The following is an 18015-nucleotide window of genomic DNA, read 5'->3' as shown; positions in this document are numbered from 1 at the left end:
AAGATTTAGTATGAAAGAAAATGTAAAATATCTCATTAATATTCTTTTATAAAGATGATATTTATTATATTTTTTCCTAAAATGGTATTTTGATTTATTGGGTTACCTATATTCTTTTCTTTTTTATCCCCAGGACCAGGGATTGAACCCAGGGGTGTTTAACCACTGTGTCACATCCCCAGCCCTTTTTATTTTTTTTATTTTGAGACAGCGTCTCATTAACTTGCTTAGAGCCTTGCTCAGTTGCTGAAGCTGGCCTTGAATTTGCGATCCTCCTGCCTCAGCCTCCCAAGTTGCTGGGATTACAGGCATGTGCCACCCACCCAGCTTGGGTTAACTATAGTCTTAAAATTAGTTTTAACTGTCTCCTTTTATTGTTAAAATGTGGCCACTAGAGAAGCTTGAATTATGTATGTAGCTCACAGGATATTTGCCTTGGAAAGCACTGTCAACTGTACCATCCAGTATGGTAGCCCCCAGTCACATATGGCTATTAAAATTTAACTTAATTAAAATTAAATAAAATTAAAATTTAGCTCCTCAGTAGCACTAGCCTCATTCCAAGTGCCATTTGCCCCATATGGATGGTGGGCACAGAACATTTTAATCATCCCAGAAAAGTCTATAGGACAACGCTCTCTGTAGAAAACAATTTTAGATTATTTCCAAGGCAAAACAAAGTTTTTGAAAAAGTCCCACCTAACAACTGATACCCCAGATCCTCAAAAAAGAGCACACAACAGGGAACAAGTCGCAAACACTTGCCACTCTGCACAGCCACCCCAGCTCTGCCACGTCACCTGTGTTACTATTCACTAAAGGGTTTTCATGAAATCAGCAGTTACTGGACACCTCTTGGGTGTGCTGGGGATGGAATCCAGGGCCTCACGCGTGGTTTACCGCTGAGCTGCAACCCCAGCCCAGAAACGGACTCTCTTTAACCTGGTATCATCCTCAGCAATAATTCCCATGACATTGCATTGGAGATTACATGTTTACTATTGAAATTAAAATTAAAACATGTCCTACGCTGCCCCACACCCCCTTTCTGCTTCCTCCAAATGTCCCAGGGACCAATTCTATGACTTCTACTGCACTGTTGTCTCTGGAAACCAGGGCTACCCTCTTCAGCCTGGATGCGGCAGAAGCCTGGTATGCGGCCCTTTGCATGGACTAGGGATGAGTCAGCAGAGGTGACTCTGAGGCCAGGGTGTGAAGGGGCAGGAAAAGGTGGCAGAGCTGCAGGCTAAGAAGGGTCCCCAACCAGGCCACAGGCAGGATGGGAGGAAGGAGAGCAACTGAGGGCATCCTGAGTCACCAGGGGTGGTGTGGAGAAGATAGCACCCAAGAGAGTTGAAAAAGTCACCCAGGGACAAAAGTTGGGGATTGGTGTCTGGCTTTAAGGGGTGGGGGAGAAAAGCTCAGAAAATGGCAGTCAGAAGTGCTGGGGGCTTTGTGTGGCAGGACTGGACAGAAGGCTCCCTGGGGGTTGCCCTGGGGCCTAGTCACCAGCCAAAGAGCCCTCAGAGCAGGGTCAGAGTCCCCAGATACTGCACCTGGCCCTAGGTCCTAATGTTGCACCTGCTTCTGGTTCAGAGTCAACCGGGAACGTGACCTGTGTGTGTTTTGCAGATGATCTGCGTGCTTCTCCTTTAATAGAAGGCAGCAGATGGAGCATGGGACCTGGGTACTGGGAATCGGACTGTCCCTAACTTGTTCCATGACTCTCCAGGCCTGTTTCTTCATCAGGAATAACACCAGCTCTTCCTGTGAAGATCAAATGCTACAAGCTGGTCTCCACCCATAGGGCCCTTTCTTCCACTTCCCTGCCTGGCTGACTCTTCTCATTCTCAGATCTCAGCTGAGACCTCCCCTCCCCCACTCTCCCCACCATCCCCTCAAATGTCCTCATGTGGACACAGTTCCCTCTAGTTCATCACCTTGAACTAATAGCTTAGGGGCTCTTCCCCCTGACCTTGAACTTGCTGAGGGTAGAGTCTATACTCCAATACATGCACTCCCCATGCCTAGAATAGGGCCTAGTATGGAGATGTGATTTAGTTGCTTAGTTAGCTAAATAAATAAGTGAATGAATGAATGAATGAACAAATGAACAGAGTCTGAGGCTCTGTGGCATGTCCAGAAGCATGGCGGCACTGCAGAACTCAGGAGAAGAAAGAGCTGGAGAAGGGCTCTGACAAGCCCATCGCCCTGTCCTTAGTGTTTTCCTCTCCAAGCTGGGACTTCCTGGGGACCTGACAGAGAGGCTTGCTCAGAGCATGATTCCAGCATGAGCAGGGACCAGGAGTCCAGCCCAAGAGCAAGGCTGAAAACCCTGGAGGAGGCACCACCAAGAGGGAACATGATCTTCAAATCTCCAAGGGGCCACCCCTGGGCAGACAGAGCAGAGGTGTTTGGGGATCCCTGGGACACAGCCAGGACAGGATCCCTGAAAGCTTCAGGGAGGGCTTTGACTCAGTATGAAGAAGAGTTTTTCGGGACCCTAAAACCCAGGTGAAACAGGGAGCTTTGGGAAATGACTGCACTCACTGCAGGCGAGGGCTGGTATCCACTTGGTGAACATTCATGGATTCAGTAAGAGGAGAGTTGGATCAGATGACCCCTCATGGCCCTTTGAGCCTAGGAAGGTAGGCCAGCAAATGGATAACCAGGCTATCCCTAGAGTCCAGGAGCATCCCCTGTGAGAAGTGCCCCTCATACTCTGGGTGTTGTCTCTGCTCCTGTGTCCTGGCCACCCAGGAGCTCTGGGCTTCAGGACACATCAATCCTCTACAGGTTTTTAACTGGTTCCTGGCAAAAGAGATGGGAGCAGCCAAAGCAGGTGCTCTTAGGATGTTAGCTGGCGTGCCAGTCAAAACAGAAAGTGTCCATGCCAAATCTGTTTTGGAAACACTGGGTTAAGTAAGCTGAAGTTTCTCCACAGCTGGACTTCCTGGGGCCTCAGCTAGCCCACCATGCCCACACAGCTATAAGTCACAGAGGGCACATACAGCATCACCCCAACTGTTCCTTTTTTATGGAACAGCCCATGACAAGTCACTGGATTAACAATTCACTGAGTGGTGTGGAGATGCCGATGGAAAGAAAAGAACCCTTGGCCAGGAGACAGGAGGTGTCCGTCATCCTGCCCCATCTCTGCCAGAAACTCGTGTGGAAGTTTGGGCAAGTTTCCTCCCTCTGGGCCTCAGTCTCCCCAAGTGTGAATGTGAGTGCTTCCCTGTTATGGAGCACAAACGCACCACCATCGAGGGTAAAAGCCCTGTAAAGCCAGGAACTGGCTTTGTCCTGAAATGCTGAGGCAGAGGACACCCACTGGAGTACAGGTACAGGGTTTCCGCCAGGACAAGCCCAGCCTGCAGCCTTCAGCAGAAGCAGGGCCCAGAGACCCTTCCACACTAAGAGGTGCTGGCCCAGGGGGAGGATCAGGGTGCCACGGAGGAAGGTTCAAAGGGGACCAAGTGCAGGCCATGGTTGGGGTGGATGTCTGGGATGATGATGGAGGACAAGCGGGTCCTGGGGGTTGGAGTTCTTCAGGAAAGGCACTGGAAAGGACAGGGTCCAGGCCAGCTTTGGCGTTGGGTTCAGAGCAGACCTGGACGGCCACTGTAGGTAAGCAGGTTCCAGCTGTCGCCGGCCTGGAGGAAAGCCTGCAGACCAACCTGTTGAGTCCACCTGCTCCCCCTCCCAAAGGCCTTCTCGCCCGGCCTGGGGCAGGGCCCGCGGACCCTTCAGGCCCCCGGGTGGCCCCGACCGGACCGCCGGTCTGGAAGGCGGCCTGCAGGACGCCCTCACCTCCACCAGCGGGTAGGCGATCTCGTTGTAGATCTGCTCGGTGACGTGGTCCATGTGGTAGGCGCCGTCGAAGGTGAACTGCTTGGGGGGCTCGTCGGCGGCGCCCGGGTTCTGGATGAAGCACTGGCCGCGCGCGCAGTCCACCGTCACCACGGGCTGGCAGTTCAGCTCCCGCTCGCGCTGGTTCATGGGGCGGCAGCGCACCACCACCTTCACCGACTCGGAGGCCATGGCGCCGCGGCCGGGGCCGCCGGGGTCCCGGCAGGAGGCCGCGCGGCCGGGGGCGGGGCCGGCAGCGGGGGGCGGGGCCCGGCGGCGGGGGCGGGGCCGCGGCGGGGGGCGGGGCCCGGCGGCGCGCCCCGCGAGGAGGAGGAGAGGGGCCGCGGGGGAGTGGCAGGACCCGAGCCGGGGCCGCCGCCTCCTCCCGCGCCCGGGCTCGCCCGTCCCTGAGGCCGGGCCCGGGCGGGGGACGTGCGAGTTCCGCGCTGCGGGCTCTGCCGCAGGACCCGGGCCCGGAGCCGCCCCAGCCGCCTGCTCGCGCGCGCGCCTTCGCGGCGTTCGCCGTTGCCGGGCAACGCCCGTGGCGTCACAGGGCGGCTCCGCAAACCCCGGCGCCTCTCCCCGCCGGAGCGCCGGGCTGCAGGCCGGCCGCGAGGCTGCCTGCGGCAGCGCCACTGTCGGCCCCCTGCTCCCGTCCTCACGGGCCCAGCGCGGAGAGGGTCCAGCTCGAGCGGGAAGCCCGCGCTGGACCGCACCTCGGGGCGGAGAGCCCGCGAGGGCAAGGCCTCACGCAGGCTTCGGCGATCGAGGAGTCCTTAATCCTCCCCTTGTGTGGACTCGGGGGAAGGCCGTCCAGAGCCCGCAGCCTTCTGTGCGGCTTTCTCTGATGCCACCTGTTCTTTCGTAATCTCAAGATTTTAAAACAAACACAGAAACTTGAGTCAAATCTTCTGGCTGCAAATGCAACCTGGCCCTAGCAGTCCTGGCTCAGCACAACTTCCCCCAGCCAGAGGTTCAGCTGTCACATGCTGGGGAGACAGCCTTCGTGCAGGCCACAGTCTGGCAGGGGAGACTGACATTGAAAACAAAACCCCCACAAAATCCCATCAATGAAAGGAACTACAAACTACAGAACCAGTTCTGTGCGGCAACTAACAAGGGATCCTCTGGCTGAGGATGTCCCTGAACAGTAGAGCACTTGCCTAGCATGCCAAAAGCCCCAGCACAGGGGGAAGGGGGCAGGGGGAACAAGTAAAAAGGGAACTTTGGTCTAGGAAGTCCAGTCAGGTATCCCAAGACTGACTGGGGCTGAACTATGACAGCTGAGGAGCTGAGTGAGGCAGAGGGAGGGGGTCAATGAGACCTATCTGGGCTGTGCAAATGTCCTGTGACAAGTTGCCGGAGCACAAGGTGCTGAATCTTTTTCCTTAAGGTGGTTTAAGGCAGAAGAGGGCCGTAATTTGGTTAAATCTCCCTACATATGTTCCTTCTGGACACTCTGAGCCCTTGAGAACAAAAGCTCTGCCTGGCTCACCACTAGGCATCAGCTGAGTGTATGTCTGGCAAAAACGATACAGGTGAAGTAGATGAAGACCATGCCTCCAAAGAAAAGTACCAGACCATCCGAAGAAATTATTTTTATTTGTTTCAAAGTCCACACGGTAAGGAAAGCTGGACTCCCCAGGTGGCGCTGGTTGGAACAAAGACAAAATTGTGGTCTATAATCAAGATGTGGGGAACCTGCACACGTGGGCCAAAAACGTTGCCCTGTTGGTATCATGTCACCAATAAATGCTGTTTGGATGGATGTTAAAGAGCTTGGGGGAAGGCTTGTCCCTTCAGTGTGCTGAACATCCCCCGATCTCTTGTCCCCAGAGGTAATTCACACAAGACCCAGCCCTCCCAGAGATGAGCCACAGCCCAAGTCTGGGCCAATCCCTGGTTTACTTAAGTGCACATCTTCCACGCTGTTGTCCAAGGCAGAAGATGTCACTGAACTCTTCTCCCTGACGGGGAACGAGCTGGGGTCTCCCACTGCCGGCCAGTGCTCTGCCCAGGCAGCGGGTGAGTTCCAGGGGGAATGGCTGTCCCAACTTCCCACCTACATTTGGATAAAGTCAGAGACATTTCCAGGGAAGAATCCCTGAGGACAGTTCCTTCTATCCCTTGAAATGGGACACGTCACTTGACTTGAAAGAGCGACAAGATTGTGTCCTGGTCGGGGGCTGGATGAGGACGCCACAGGCCTGATCCTCCAGGAGGCCCCCTCCTCCCTCCCAGGGCTGCCTCCTCCTTTCTAGCCGGCTGGCACTGCCCTCTTCTTCAGGGAGTCAGAAGTCTGTGACCCACGGCACCCAACAGGTACATGCCACCCCCGGATGGGGAAGAAGGTGGTCCCCCAACTCATGACTGGGCTTCTGCCTCAGGACAGAAGTTCATCCAGAAGGAACTTGCCCTATCACTTCATTGGGCAGATTCATAGTTGTCTGCGAGCTTACTTAGGAAGGGGATCCCTGGATTCGCTGGTCACCAGCAGGGCCGCTGCCTTCCACCAGGATGGTTTCTGTATCTCCCACTGCCAGCTGAGGCCAGGCCTCCTCTGGCCTCACTTCTGCCTGTGGATAATTCTGTTCTGCCCATCCCCAGAGGGGCTGGCGTGGTGAGAAGGGTAGCCCCTGACAGCCGTGGTCAGCACTACATTAAAGGAAACGCCAACATCAGTGGCTTCCCAAGGCAGTCGCCAAACTGACTGGTGTCTGCAGAGTGAGTGGGGCAGGCAGCTGGCTGCCGGCCGGCAGAGCTGAGCTGGGGCCGGCATGCTCACATGCCCTCAGTGTCTGGCTCCTGTCAGGGGCTCTCCAGAGACTTGGCCCCTTAGGAAAGGGCTGCACCTCCACTGCTGAGCAAGCCCCCTAACCCTCAGAAAGCTCCGTGCCAGGAGCAGAGTGGAAGCCTGGAGGCGAGCCCCAAAGCCACCCAGAAGCGATGGAGGGCCTGGCACCCGCCTGGAACCTCATAGGACCACATGGCCTATGAGAAGCCACTGAAAATCTCCAATCTCAGAGCTCCCCTCCCACAAGCAGTGAGGAATGGAAAACTGGTCCAGGTGCAGAGACAAGATGGAATGGTGGCCAGTGGGGAGCAGGGAGAGCACAGCAGCTATGAAGGCCTAGGGGCCGGGTAAGCGGGGCCTGGAGCAGGGCCTAGCCCAGGCCCTGAAGTTCAGCCTCAGACTTGGCATGGCCCAGGGGCCGGAGAGTCCGTGGGGGCCTGCCCTCAGGCCCACTGTCCTGCTCCTCGTAGGTGGGGTTCAGGCGGCCCACATCGAGGGGACAGAAGAGGCTGCGCTCAGTCCCAGCGTAGCTCTCCACCAGGGCCTCCAGGCTGGGGAACTCTGCAGGCAGGTGCTGCGGAGGAAGGGTCCTCAGTGCCAGTCCCCTTCCCCATGCTCACGCCAGGCACCCCGCCCCTCCAAGGACCCTGCCCACTTTAGAGAGCAGGAAACGAGGGCTTGTAGTTATAGGGCCATGGCAGGGCCAGACCCCACTTCCTCTCTTCCCACCTGGGCAGGACTGAGGCATGCAGCTTGCAAGTAAAGGCACACGTGTGAAAAGCCTCGCTCCCCATCCCAGAAACCCGCGTGAGTGCAGGCAAGGCCCCGCCCTCTCTGAGTCAGTTCCTTCCTCTGCTAAAGATGGGCTATGCTGTGGGAAAGCGAGACTTTTAAAAGCCAGGATCCCTACAGACATGTGAGGCCTCACCCAGGTCCCACTCTACTAGAAGACCCTCCAAAACACCCAATGGAGAGTGGGACCTTCAGTGACCTGACATGTCCCTTGTCCTAGAGCCTTAGAGGCAGCGCCAGCAGGGCCTATGAGGAAAGAGCAGGGCAGAGGAAGTAGGATAGAAAGTGGGATTAGGGGCAGGGCCAGAGAGTCAGCAGGGTAAGTTGAGGCAGACTCAGGAGGTCACCAATTAGGACAAGGTGGGGCATCACAGCAAGAAGCAGAGTCAAAAATGGGACAGTGCCAGGGCCCTCCTTCCTACCTCTAGGCAGTAGCGGCCCAGGTGGTTCCGGAAGACCTGATGGGGCACCACCCCGCACTGTGTCCTCACAGACAGGCACCACTGGCCACTGGTACCTGACTCAGGCCACAACAGGAAGGCCCCGAGCACATCTCTTCGCAGCAGGGCCAGAGCACAGGGCCTGGGGTGCAGAAGCGAGAGGCTGAGGTTAGACGCCCTGCTCTGGACTCAGCCCCAGGCTGCTGCTCTGGGTGAGGACATAACTCTGACAGCACAGAGGCAGCCTGAGGAGTAAATAAATGCCTCAAACACACAGTGCCCAGCTGGGCTGCTTGGTGCAGGCCTGTGATCCAGCTACTTGGAGGCTAAGGCAGAAGGATCACAAGATTGAGGCCAGTCTCAGCAACTAAGTGAAACCCTGTCCCCAAAAAAGAGAGGTGGGGACCGTGGATGTCACTCAGTGGTAAGGCATCTCTGAGCTCAATCTCCAGCACCATCCCCCAGCAAAACAGAACAAAAAAACCCACAACAGTACCTGGCCAGAGTTGCTATTCAATGAGAATGAGCTCTCAGGCGCTCAAAAGATTCCCCAGGGGTCCTCTGAGACCCCATCAGGAGACAGGTTTAAAGAGCTAACTTCTAGTGGACATGCCTGCAATCCCAGCAGCTCAGGAGGCTCAGGCAGGGGGATGTGAGTTCAAAGCCAGCCTCAGCAACAGCAAGGCGCTAAGCAATTCAGTGAGACCCTGTTTCTAAATACAATGCAAAACAGGGCTGGGGATGTGCCCCTGAGTTCATTCCCTGGTACAAAAAAAAAAAAAAAAGTTGACTTCTAGGAAGAAGCTGGCCTATGATGGGCCTGAGGTCGCCAAGGCCAGGTCACTCTGCCTACACACAGGGTGCACTCATGTCGTGGTCCTGCAGAAGCCCCCTACTAGTTCTCTGCCCAACCCCAGGAGCTGGGCATTAGGCCAGGCCAGTTCCCTCCTACCTGGAGATGCCAGCAAAGGCCCAGATGTTCTCTGTCAGGCTGCCCTCACTCTCCACCAGGCACGAGGGACCACCAGGACTGCGGGGCCATGCCTCCCATGCAGCAGGAACTATGGAGACCACCCAGGGGTCAAAAGGAGAGTGACCAGACTTGCCATGTTCAGCCTGCCCCACCACTACAGGCCCTCTTCCCTTTGTCCCCACCCCAGGCACCCTCCCACTCCAACAGATGCACATCCAGCCCCTGCAGACTCGTGACACACAGCAGCCCCACTCACACCCACTCCCAGCTAAAGTTCAAACCACCCACACAAGCCCAGCTGCCCATGCGCACACACTCACACCCCAGGCCTCCACGGGTTGCAGCCACAGCCCCCCAGGAGCATGCAGGCACTCCTCTGCCAGCCCTGGTGCACAGGGCCGGGGCATCCCACAACTCACAGGCCTCCCGAGCCGACAGCTGCAGCTGCGTCTCGTAGGTGCAGGCTCGGTAGGCCCCGGAGCGGATCACCTTGCTGCGAATGGCCTTCTTGCGCACCAGCGTGGGCGAGCAGTAGGGATTCCCCAGGCGGGCATGGCGGGCACCCCCACGGCCTTCTGACTCTGGCAGCTCCTTCTAGGGCACCAAGACGGGCCCATGGGCAGACAGACTCAGGCCCAGCCATGCTGGTCAGGCAGACCACCCCTCACCCAACACCACCCGCAGCCCTTGTCCAGATCCCTGCCCCGCTCCCTCCACTCCTGGGCTGGGGGCTGCATACCCCACCGCCACCCACTGGCCCCTCTGCCGGCAGGCGCCGGAAGGAGACCAGGGCATGGACGTTCTGTGAAAGCTGATCACGGCTGAAGGGCTCCCGCACCAGAGCTGGGGGGCCCCCGGGGCTGGAGAGTGGCTTCGGGGACAGGTCCCCTGCAGGCCCAGGGCAGGGCTCAGGCTGCGCCCTCTCCTCAGGGTGCTGCAGGAGGTAAGCAAGCTGGAAGGAGCGGCAGAGCAGCAGGTGCAGGATCTGGACCTGAGGAGGGGGAGGGCCTCAGGCACCAGCCACACAGGGGCCTGCAGTCCCTGGCTAGGGCGCCCCTCGCTGTTCCTCCAGGAAAGCACCTATCTCTGAAAACCTCACCACCGAGTAGCCTCCCCTACCAACTGTCTTCATCCTTTAACAAATGCAGGCACCACGTGTGCAAGGCGTCAGCCACGAGGGCGGGAATGACTTGGGCTACACGTGCCTCCCCCAGGCTTACCGTCCCTTCATGTAACTGCCCCCGCCCCTCTCAAGAGCCGCAGCCAAGAGCCCCAGCCCTGAGGTTAGAGCCTGGGTTTCCATTCAAGCCTGGAGCTCCGTGACCCCAGGCAGGGCAGGGCAGGGCAGGGCAGGGCTCCCTTGTGCCTCAGTTTCCTCATCCCCACCTCCTGCGCTCCTCTGGGGACTTAGCGAAGTGGAGCACAGAAAACCCCCAGTACAGGCTCCCGCATCCCACCCGCGTTCACAGCAGCCAGACCCAGCAAGCCGGGACTGTGAGCTTCAGCTACGCGTCACCCCAGGATTCAGCACAGGGCTTGATGTTCAGCAGTGACAGCCAAGTTCTGCTGGATGGACCCAAACCGGCTGTCTTGGCTCTGTCACATGACGGCCACACTGGCTTTGACTTCCCAGATTACCTGCCGAGAGCTCGCTCACCCCACCACCCGCCCAGGGCCATGCATTGGGACAGTAAGACCTGGACCGAGGCACCTCTCTCAAAGAACTCAAGTGTCTATAGTTAGTGACAGACTGAAGCTGGAGTGTGGTCCTGTCGCAGGACTCCACAGGAGCCAGGCAGAGGAGTGGAGGTGGGCGGAGTGAGAAGGGACAGGCAGGCCTTCAGCCAGGGAGGACAGCCTGAGCAAGGGTCTGGCCACGACCTCCCATCTCCAAGGGCATGTCCAGTTCCTGCTCTGGGCCCCAGGAAATGTCGAGGCCACTGCCTTGCCTTGGGGGATCTTCAGTGGGCAGAGCCAGTGTGGTAAGGGCGGAAGGGTACCTGGAGGGGGCTCAGGTCAGCCCACTCAATCCCAAAAGGCCTTTGTCCCTGGAACCTGCCCTGATGTTTAGCACAACCCACTCAAGCCTCAGTGGTGTCCCCGCCCCAGCCTGGGCCCCAGATACCTCTCCAGGCTGGCTGCCCACAAAGAGGTGGCAGAAGAGTTTGCTGGGGGGGCTGCGTGGGTTCCGGGCAATGAAGGAAAACTGGCAATTGGCAGGACACCAGGTGGAGTAGAGGATGCGCCTTAGGGCATGGGCCATCAGGAGCACCTGGGCAGGCAGAGTGGGTACCGGGCCTCATGAGACCCACCTGGGCAGCAGTGACCAGCCCTGAGGGCCCCCCGCACCATCTACACTCAGTCTGCACACCCAGTGCAGGGCCACCTGCTCCTGGGGCACAGGCCCTTGCTTCTTGCGGGCCGCCCCACAGCCCCCTCACGTGGCTACTGGGCTTGTTCCCAGCTGTGGCCTGCAGGTTGGGATCACCCCTATTTCACGTAACTGAGAAACAAAGCAGTGATCTGCTGCCATGAACACAGAAAAAGGCAGTGGTGGCCAGCTCGGTCAGAAGACAGTCTGAATCCTGGCTCTGCTGCTGGTTCTCCATGAGCACAGTCCTCTGGCCATGTCCTGTTGTGACGTGTCTGTGGGAGAACCCTAGGGCCTCTCTGATGGAGCTGCTGGGTACGGTGACGCCATGCAAGTGACAAAGTGACACAGGACCTAACCCCAGGAGCCTGCAAGGCCTGGCTCTGGGACTCCATGGTCATCACAACCTTAGGTGAAAGGGATACAGCTCTGGGGTATGGTTCTGGGGCACAGGTGCCCAAGCAGGGGCTCCCGGCAGCTCCAGCTGAGGCTGTCCACAGCCCACCAGCCAATACTGGGCAGCATACCTACCAAAACCTCATGGGATAATGTCCCTGCTCAGGCCAAAAGTGGCCCCCAAAGGAGGTTTTGGAGGGCCAGGGGTGAGAAACTTGCCAGAGCTTGGCCTTGGGGACTAGTCCTTGATGGAAGAATGCTCAGTTGGGCGTGGTGGCGCACTCCTGTAATCCCAGGGGCTTGGGAGGCTGAGGCAGGAGGGTTTCAATTCAAGGGCAGCCTCAGTAACTCAGCCAGGCCCTAAATGACTTAGTGGAATCCTAGTGCAGAATAAAAAGGGCTGTGGATGTGGCTCAGTGGTTAAGCACCCTGGGTTCAATCCCGGGTACCAAAAACAAAAAAGAAAAACTGCTCAAAGGCAGAGCAAACAGGAACACAAGGGGCCCCAGAGGGACTCTCCAGGGCTGAGATGAGGCCAGGGCAGGGAGGAGACCACTGTTCCTATTGAGTTCTCACCCGCACCCACCTGGGCTCCTACCTCTCCTTCCCCGCTGTAGACCTTGAGGCCCTGAAGGCTGAACTTCAGGATGACAGCGCGGCGACGGGGACAGTCCTGGGTGGAAGAGTGTTGGTGGGGGAAGCCGTCACCTCCAAGGCCAGCCCTGCTCAGTCCCACCCACCAAGGCCTGCTCAGGGGGAGCACCCTGGGCAGTGGACACCCCAGAAGCAAGGGAAGTGTAGATGGGTCCTGGCAGAAGAGCAGGGCCACAGATGGCCACATCATGACCACCTCCCTGTCTCTGGGCTGTGGCCTCCAGCTGTGGGGCACAGGTCCCAGGTGGATGAAGTCCCTGAGCATGAGGGATGGGGCTGCGGGGGCCTGGCATGGGTAGCCACTGGGTCCCCTCTCCAGTGCCTTTCATCCCGCCCCTGCCTGGGCTTCATATGCCCATCTTGGTGATGTGGGAGGGGCTGGATCTGGTCTCAGGGCTCGTTCACAGCCTGGCATCCCGGGACTGTGGCCCTTGCCCCCGTCTCCCTCACCTTCAGGGCCCACAGCCACTGCTGCACCAGCCACACGCTGTCCTGGGTGTCTAGGTCATCCACAGGGAAGGAGCCCACGTACTGTTCGGTGAGGGGGCGGGAGGAGGCAAGGCAGGGAGTCAGGCCCACAGCTCCTGACCACCATCCTCTGAGTCCCCCCTCCCTCAGCACACTGCTCTGCGGGGCAAGCTGAGGGCAGGGACACCCTTGGTGGCCTGGGTCAGGTCACACAGGTCATCTGAGGCCCCACCTCCTGTGTGTGCACACGCAATGCAAAGCCCGGGTCAGGTCCTTGACCCCAAGCTCCCCACCCCTAGGGCCTACCCCCAATGACTCCTCACCAGGGCACACCTGGAAGGGCACCCCACCCACCTGGGCAAACTTGGTGATGCACCTGGGTCGGTAGGGGGCAGGCCCGCAGTCGGAGGCCCTCCGGCCCCCTGCTCCGGCCCTCTGCATGGCCCCCAGGGTGCCCAGCTTCAAGCTTCAAGGAGAGAAAGCTGCAAAGGGCAGGGCAGAAAGTTGGTTTCCAAGCAGGTAAGGCAAGTGCCCCCATCAGAAGCCCCGAGCGCCCCCTTCACTCATTTACCCCACAGATCCTTGCTGAGTTCTTGCTGTGTGCCGATGTCCTGGGCCCTGGGAACACAGCCCTGGAAAGAATGATGAAGCCCGTCTGCCTTCATGGGGCCGACTTCCTCAGGGGCCTGCTCCAGGCACGAGAATCCCACGGGGGTGGTCAGAGCTGGGGACCTGCTTCACAAGCCATGGCTCGTGTGGCCAGCCTGATTCCAGGCCCTTCCCAAAGCACCTGGCCACACTGAGATCACAAACCCAGAACCCAATCAGGCAAGGCACTCAAGCTGAGTCAGGACATGGAGAAGGTGGACAATTGTCCACAGGCTGAGGCGCATTACCCCCTGCCCTTCCCAGGTTCTGGTCCTTCCTGGGACCCACTGCCATGATCCACTGGTGGGCAACAGGAGTAAACTTCCCTTATGAAACTACCCTCCAGGGCGAGTACCTGTTTCCCATTAGAGCTCAGAACCCCAGCTGGTGTCAATAACCGGAATAAATGCCTCAGTGCTCCAGTGATTTCAAGAAAGAACGACCGGATGCCTCTGCCAAGACCTCAGCTCTCCCAGCTTCTCTTGGGGACAACTCAGACACTGCCCCCCATCCGGCCCCACTTCTGGCCAATTCTCTCACTTGCCTACTGGTAACTATTGACTTGGGTCAGAGAGCCCCAGGTTCAATCTAGTGTGACTTTGGGAAAGCTGCCTCACCTCCTGAGCCTCCGTCTCTCATCTGCAAACTTGGGATGAAAGGAATCCATGAGAACTGACTGCTGGGCAGGTATCAAGCACTGAGTCAGCCAGGTTTGGAGCCAGTGCTCAACAAGCGTTGCTCCCAAGGGATGGGAATTCCAACGCTTGCTGTGTGGGAGGGAGCTTAAGAAGACAGCAGGGGCTGACAACTTTCAGTCGCCTTCTGGCCTGGGCCACACTGACAGTAGACCCTGGGGTCTGTGAGGGCAAGACAGAGACCAGTGTGGGGGCTGTGACTCCCACCAGGAGACAGGAGAGATCAGACAGGGCCTGGGCAGGGAGGGGTGTATCCTGGGTGTGCTGAACCCAGCTTTGCAAGTGACTGGAGAGGAGGGTTTGGGTGCTGTGGAACAGAAGCTCCGTGCCAAGAGCCCCTCCTCTACCTGCCCATGACCTTCAGCCCCATGCTCAGGTTAGTGTGCAGATGGCAGCAGCCATCTACTACTTTCAACGAGCAGCCAGCACAGGAAGAGATGGAAAAGAAAGGCTACGTTGTGTCTTTGAAGCATTCCCAGGTCCCTCCATACCACCCCCTCCTGCTCCTCTGGGCTGTCACACCCTCTACTTTCTAATCCAGATCACTTTTCACATCACGTCCTTTCTCTACTGTACTTTTGATGTTTAAATAAAGCAAAGTTAGATGTGCAACTGGCTCTAAAGCCACGTGACGCCTGTTCCAGGTAAGGAGATGACAGGCTCCAGTGAAGCCACCTTTTAACTTTATAATCACATCACGGGGCTGGATCACATAATAAGCATGGGGAGGGGTGCAGGTGATGGAAAGGCCACAGCAACAGAAGTGGGAACAGGGGGTGAGAAGACAGACAAAACCACGAGACAAAGGAGAGCTGCGGGAGGGAGCGATCGAGCACACACTCCACACCCTGCCCCTGCCACTTGGTCCCTCTGGCACTAAGCGTAAGGAGGAGCCACAAGGGTTAGCACACTCACACGCACAGACAGCTAGCTCTGTCTAGGGCTGCAAACGGCCTCCTCCCTCCAGATCCAGAGTTGCAATTTCTAGTGTTCCCAGGGTCCCCAGTGGCAGGGGTGGGGAGGTCAGGCCACAGGCTCTCCACTGCCCAGCCCATCCACCATAACTCCCATCCCTACCTGTCCCTCTGGTCCTTAGCTTCCTTGGAAACAGTTTCTCCCTTCCTCACCTCCTTCCCTAGCCTCAGGAGCTCAGGGCATTTCAGCTGGGGGTTCCCAGAGGACCAGGAGGGTACGAGTCTCATTCTAACCCTGGAAACGGACCTACCTCACCCACTACAGGCACAAATACCCACTTATCTCTTTGAACCAGAATTAAGTTTTATACAGGCGTCTCACTGGGCCACCACCTTCCTAAAGAGACATATTTGGAATGAGTCTAGGGCTTTCCTTTTGCTCTTCTGAGGTTTTCCAGGTGGCCCTGTTCCAAACTGGACAGGGAACTGTACAGACTGACCTGCTTTGTGGTCAAGCACTGGGACCTCTGAGCTCAGCCAATGGTTGTCCAGGAAATCAAAGTCACTTGCCTACGGTCACATAGCATAAAAGTGGGCAATGGGAAGCAAACTCTGTCCCTAGGACATGGCATCCTTCTATTGACTACCTTCACCCACAGAAGCAGGGTGTCCCCCCTGCAGTTTGGTGGGTCCCTGTTTGCCCAGCAGTAAGTGAGGCAAGGAAGCAGCCACAGGGGCAGGGGAACATCTCTGGTTGTCTCCTGTGCCAGATGGCCTGAGTTTGCCCCTACGACTCCAATCTACCGTCTGGTTCCCACCGCCCCAACACCCAGATGCCAACGCCACTTGCCCTGTATTGTCACAATCAGTGACATGGTTTGTGGAGTCTAAAAGGGTCAGCTGAGATGACCTTGGAAAAGTCCCTTAGTCTCTCAACCTCTGGCTCCTCAGCTGTGAAGTGGGAATCATTATAGGGGACCCCTCCTGGGGTTGTTCATTGATCTATTCCTCCTGAGAATATTTCCCAGCGCCTACAATGTGCAAGGAGGACAAGAGTCCCAGTCCTCGCAAAGCACCAAGTTGGGGTGAAGGGACGACATTCAGGGAGGGACTGAGCGATTCCGAGAAAAGATTCAGTGGCGCGAGGAAGACGAGATGCTGGGAATATTTAATACGGCGCGGTCGAGCACGGCCTCCCTCAGCAGACGACATCTGGGCGGAAAGTGCTGTTGGGGGCTCGGGGCTAGCCCCCTGGAGGGGCAGAGCGCTCCGCAGCGTAGGCTGTGACCCGCGTTGCTGCTGTCGCTCCTGCGGAGCATCGCCAGGCTTTCGGCACACAGTCCCCAGGCGGGGCAGGGGGGTCCCCCGGCCGAGGAGCCCGAGGCCAGGTGGAGGTGCTGGAAACGCAGGACGGAGGGAGGCGCCGGGTGCTCCTCGCGCTCCGAGACCCTCCCCACCTCTGCGCCCCGGGCCCGCCCCGCCCCCAGCTCTCGGCGCTCACTCACGGCGGCCGCAGCTCCTCGAGTTCCGGGTCCCCGCAGCTCCAGCCGGCGGTCCCCTCAGCGCTGCCCAGCGCGTCTCCGGCGCCACCGAGTCCCAGGTCCGCCCCGCCCCCGCCACCCCCGCGCCGCGCGCCACCCACGTGGCCGCGGGAACCGACCCTCAGCATCACCTGGCGGCGGCACCGGCCTCGCCCACCAATCGGCGCCTACGAAGCCGCTCCGCTCGGCCGCGCCGACCAATCAGAAGCCGCGAGGGTCCCTGACGCCGCCCACGCCGACCCGCGCTGGGGCGCTCCGCCTTAAAGGGCCGGGGGATGGGGGCGCTGTCCGCGCTCGCCGAGGGCGCCTCTTCCGGGGCTAGGCTTGTCGTCCAAACGCGTCCCTCACCTGGGCCAGAGCCCTTCAGCGCTGGACAGAGCCTGGCTCACAGTTGCGTTCAACGATGGTGGTTTGGACCTGGCCTTTTGGGGCAGGGGGACCAGTCTCACCTTCCCTCAGCCCCAAGACAGCCGGGGCGGCGGTGTCGCGCATCCTCTTCCCGTCTGGCGGGATTGACTGACCCCGTCCTTTGAATTACAGGGAGATCCACTTAGATTGGGAAAATGGGAAAGCGAATTCAGCCAGTGTCAGCCACAGCACTGAGCTGGCGAGCATTTTTGTTCGCATCAAGCCAGGCGGGCGGTAGGTGCCGAAAATTAAAGAGCAAATCCAAGCCAGTCAAGGCTTTAGTGTGTATTAAACCTGGAATCTGCAGAAAACGCCAGAAACTGCCCACGCGCCACACCACGGAAGGGTCCAGGAGGGAGCAAAGGCTGCCAGCCTCGGAAAGAGGCGCCCTGCCAGAGGAGACCGAGCTGAGAAGTTGGACCTCAGGAGAGTCCAGGCAGGTGTGAGCCACTCGGGCCATGCTGGGCATTCCCCTTGTCTAGGTGGGGCACCTGGAAACCCTTCCAGAGGCGGCAGTGCGGTGTGATTGTCAGAGGTGGGTCCCACATCTAAGCACTTCCTCTTCCTAGAAGTGGGGCCTTGGGCAAACACCTTAATCACTTTGATCCTCAGGGGCCTCATCTGTAAAGTGGTGTCACCAGCCTGACTCACAGCCCTGTGAGGATCTGGAGGAGTTAACGGGGGCAAAGAGCCTGGCACAGCACTGACCCAGAGGTAAGAGGAGCACTCAGCAAACACCAGCAGATATTAGACTTTGCGTTTATTCTTGAGTTTCTTTTGTATGTGACTGAACAGCAAGTGTTCACTGAATCCATGTGTCAAGTGCTCTGGGAAACGGCCTCATCACTGCCAGCTGACAGCCTCCAGCCCAGGACCAAGAAGGAACAAGGGGGTTTGTTTATCGGTTGGTCTTGTCTCAGAAAATCCAATTTGTGAAACTCAGACACACAGAAATTAAAGGGCCAATTCTCTTTACCTCTAAAAAAAAAATCTCTACAACTTTTTCTTAAAAGCAAGTCAAATTTAAGAGGACACACTAATTATTAAATCCATTGTCCCTCTTTTTGAG

General features: G+C 57.9%; 2 protein-coding genes across 19 annotated transcripts in view; both read right to left on the bottom strand.

Moving 5' to 3' along the window:
- The window catches only part of Kif17 (kinesin family member 17), a 42178-nt gene extending 37959 nt beyond the window's left edge, over positions 1–4219 (bottom strand). For all 12 annotated transcript variants that reach the window (XM_047526350.1, XM_047526315.1, XM_047526331.1 and 9 more), the window contains exon 1: positions 3814–4219. In XM_047526350.1, the coding sequence (XP_047382306.1) occupies positions 3814–4044 (231 nt within the window). In that variant the 5' untranslated portion in view covers positions 4045–4219. The remainder of the gene's footprint in view (positions 1–3813) is intronic.
- Positions 4220–5466: 1247 nt separating this feature from the next.
- On the bottom strand, positions 5467–16581 carry Sh2d5 (SH2 domain containing 5). 7 transcript variants are annotated; one of them, XM_047566452.1, is made up of 11 exons: positions 16503–16581; positions 13312–13539; positions 13095–13222; positions 12723–12803; positions 12205–12291; positions 10977–11123; positions 9591–9842; positions 9271–9445; positions 8831–8939; positions 7861–8020; positions 5467–7220 (listed from the first exon to the last, which is right to left on the bottom strand). In XM_047566452.1, exons 3-11 carry the CDS (start codon positions 13179–13181, stop codon positions 7017–7019), a joined length of 1302 nt encoding a protein of 433 aa, XP_047422408.1. In that variant the 5' UTR covers positions 13182–13222; positions 13312–13539; positions 16503–16581; the 3' UTR covers positions 5467–7016. The 7 variants fall into 7 exon arrangements, with proteins under 7 accessions (XP_047422408.1, XP_047422436.1, XP_047422416.1 ...); XM_047566480.1 differs by having other exon boundaries at positions 12217–12291; XM_047566460.1 differs by having other exon boundaries at positions 13312–13372; positions 16503–16556.
- Positions 16582–18015: the final 1434 nt, after the last annotated feature.

This window comes from Sciurus carolinensis, chromosome 1 (assembly GCF_902686445.1).
Source record: "Sciurus carolinensis chromosome 1, mSciCar1.2, whole genome shotgun sequence".
Classification (NCBI taxonomy): Eukaryota; Metazoa; Chordata; class Mammalia; order Rodentia; family Sciuridae; genus Sciurus; species Sciurus carolinensis.
This window is presented reverse-complemented; position numbering and strand designations above follow the sequence as displayed.

What these genes read in the sequence shown, in the direction of transcription:
- Sh2d5 (XM_047566452.1), bottom strand. Translation starts at nt 13,181, where the DNA reads ATGCAGAGGGCCGGAGCAGGGGGCCGGAGGGCCTCCGACTGCGGGCCT. An exon ending in AAGGAGAGGTAGGAGCCCAG is followed by an intron (nt 11,124 to 12,204) that starts GTGGGTGCGGGT and finishes CTGCCTGCCCAG; the next exon opens with GTGCTCCTGATGGCCCATGC. An exon ending in TGGGCCGCTACTGCCTAGAG is followed by an intron (nt 7,221 to 7,860) that starts GTAGGAAGGAGG and finishes CTTCCTCCGCAG; the next exon opens with CACCTGCCTGCAGAGTTCCC.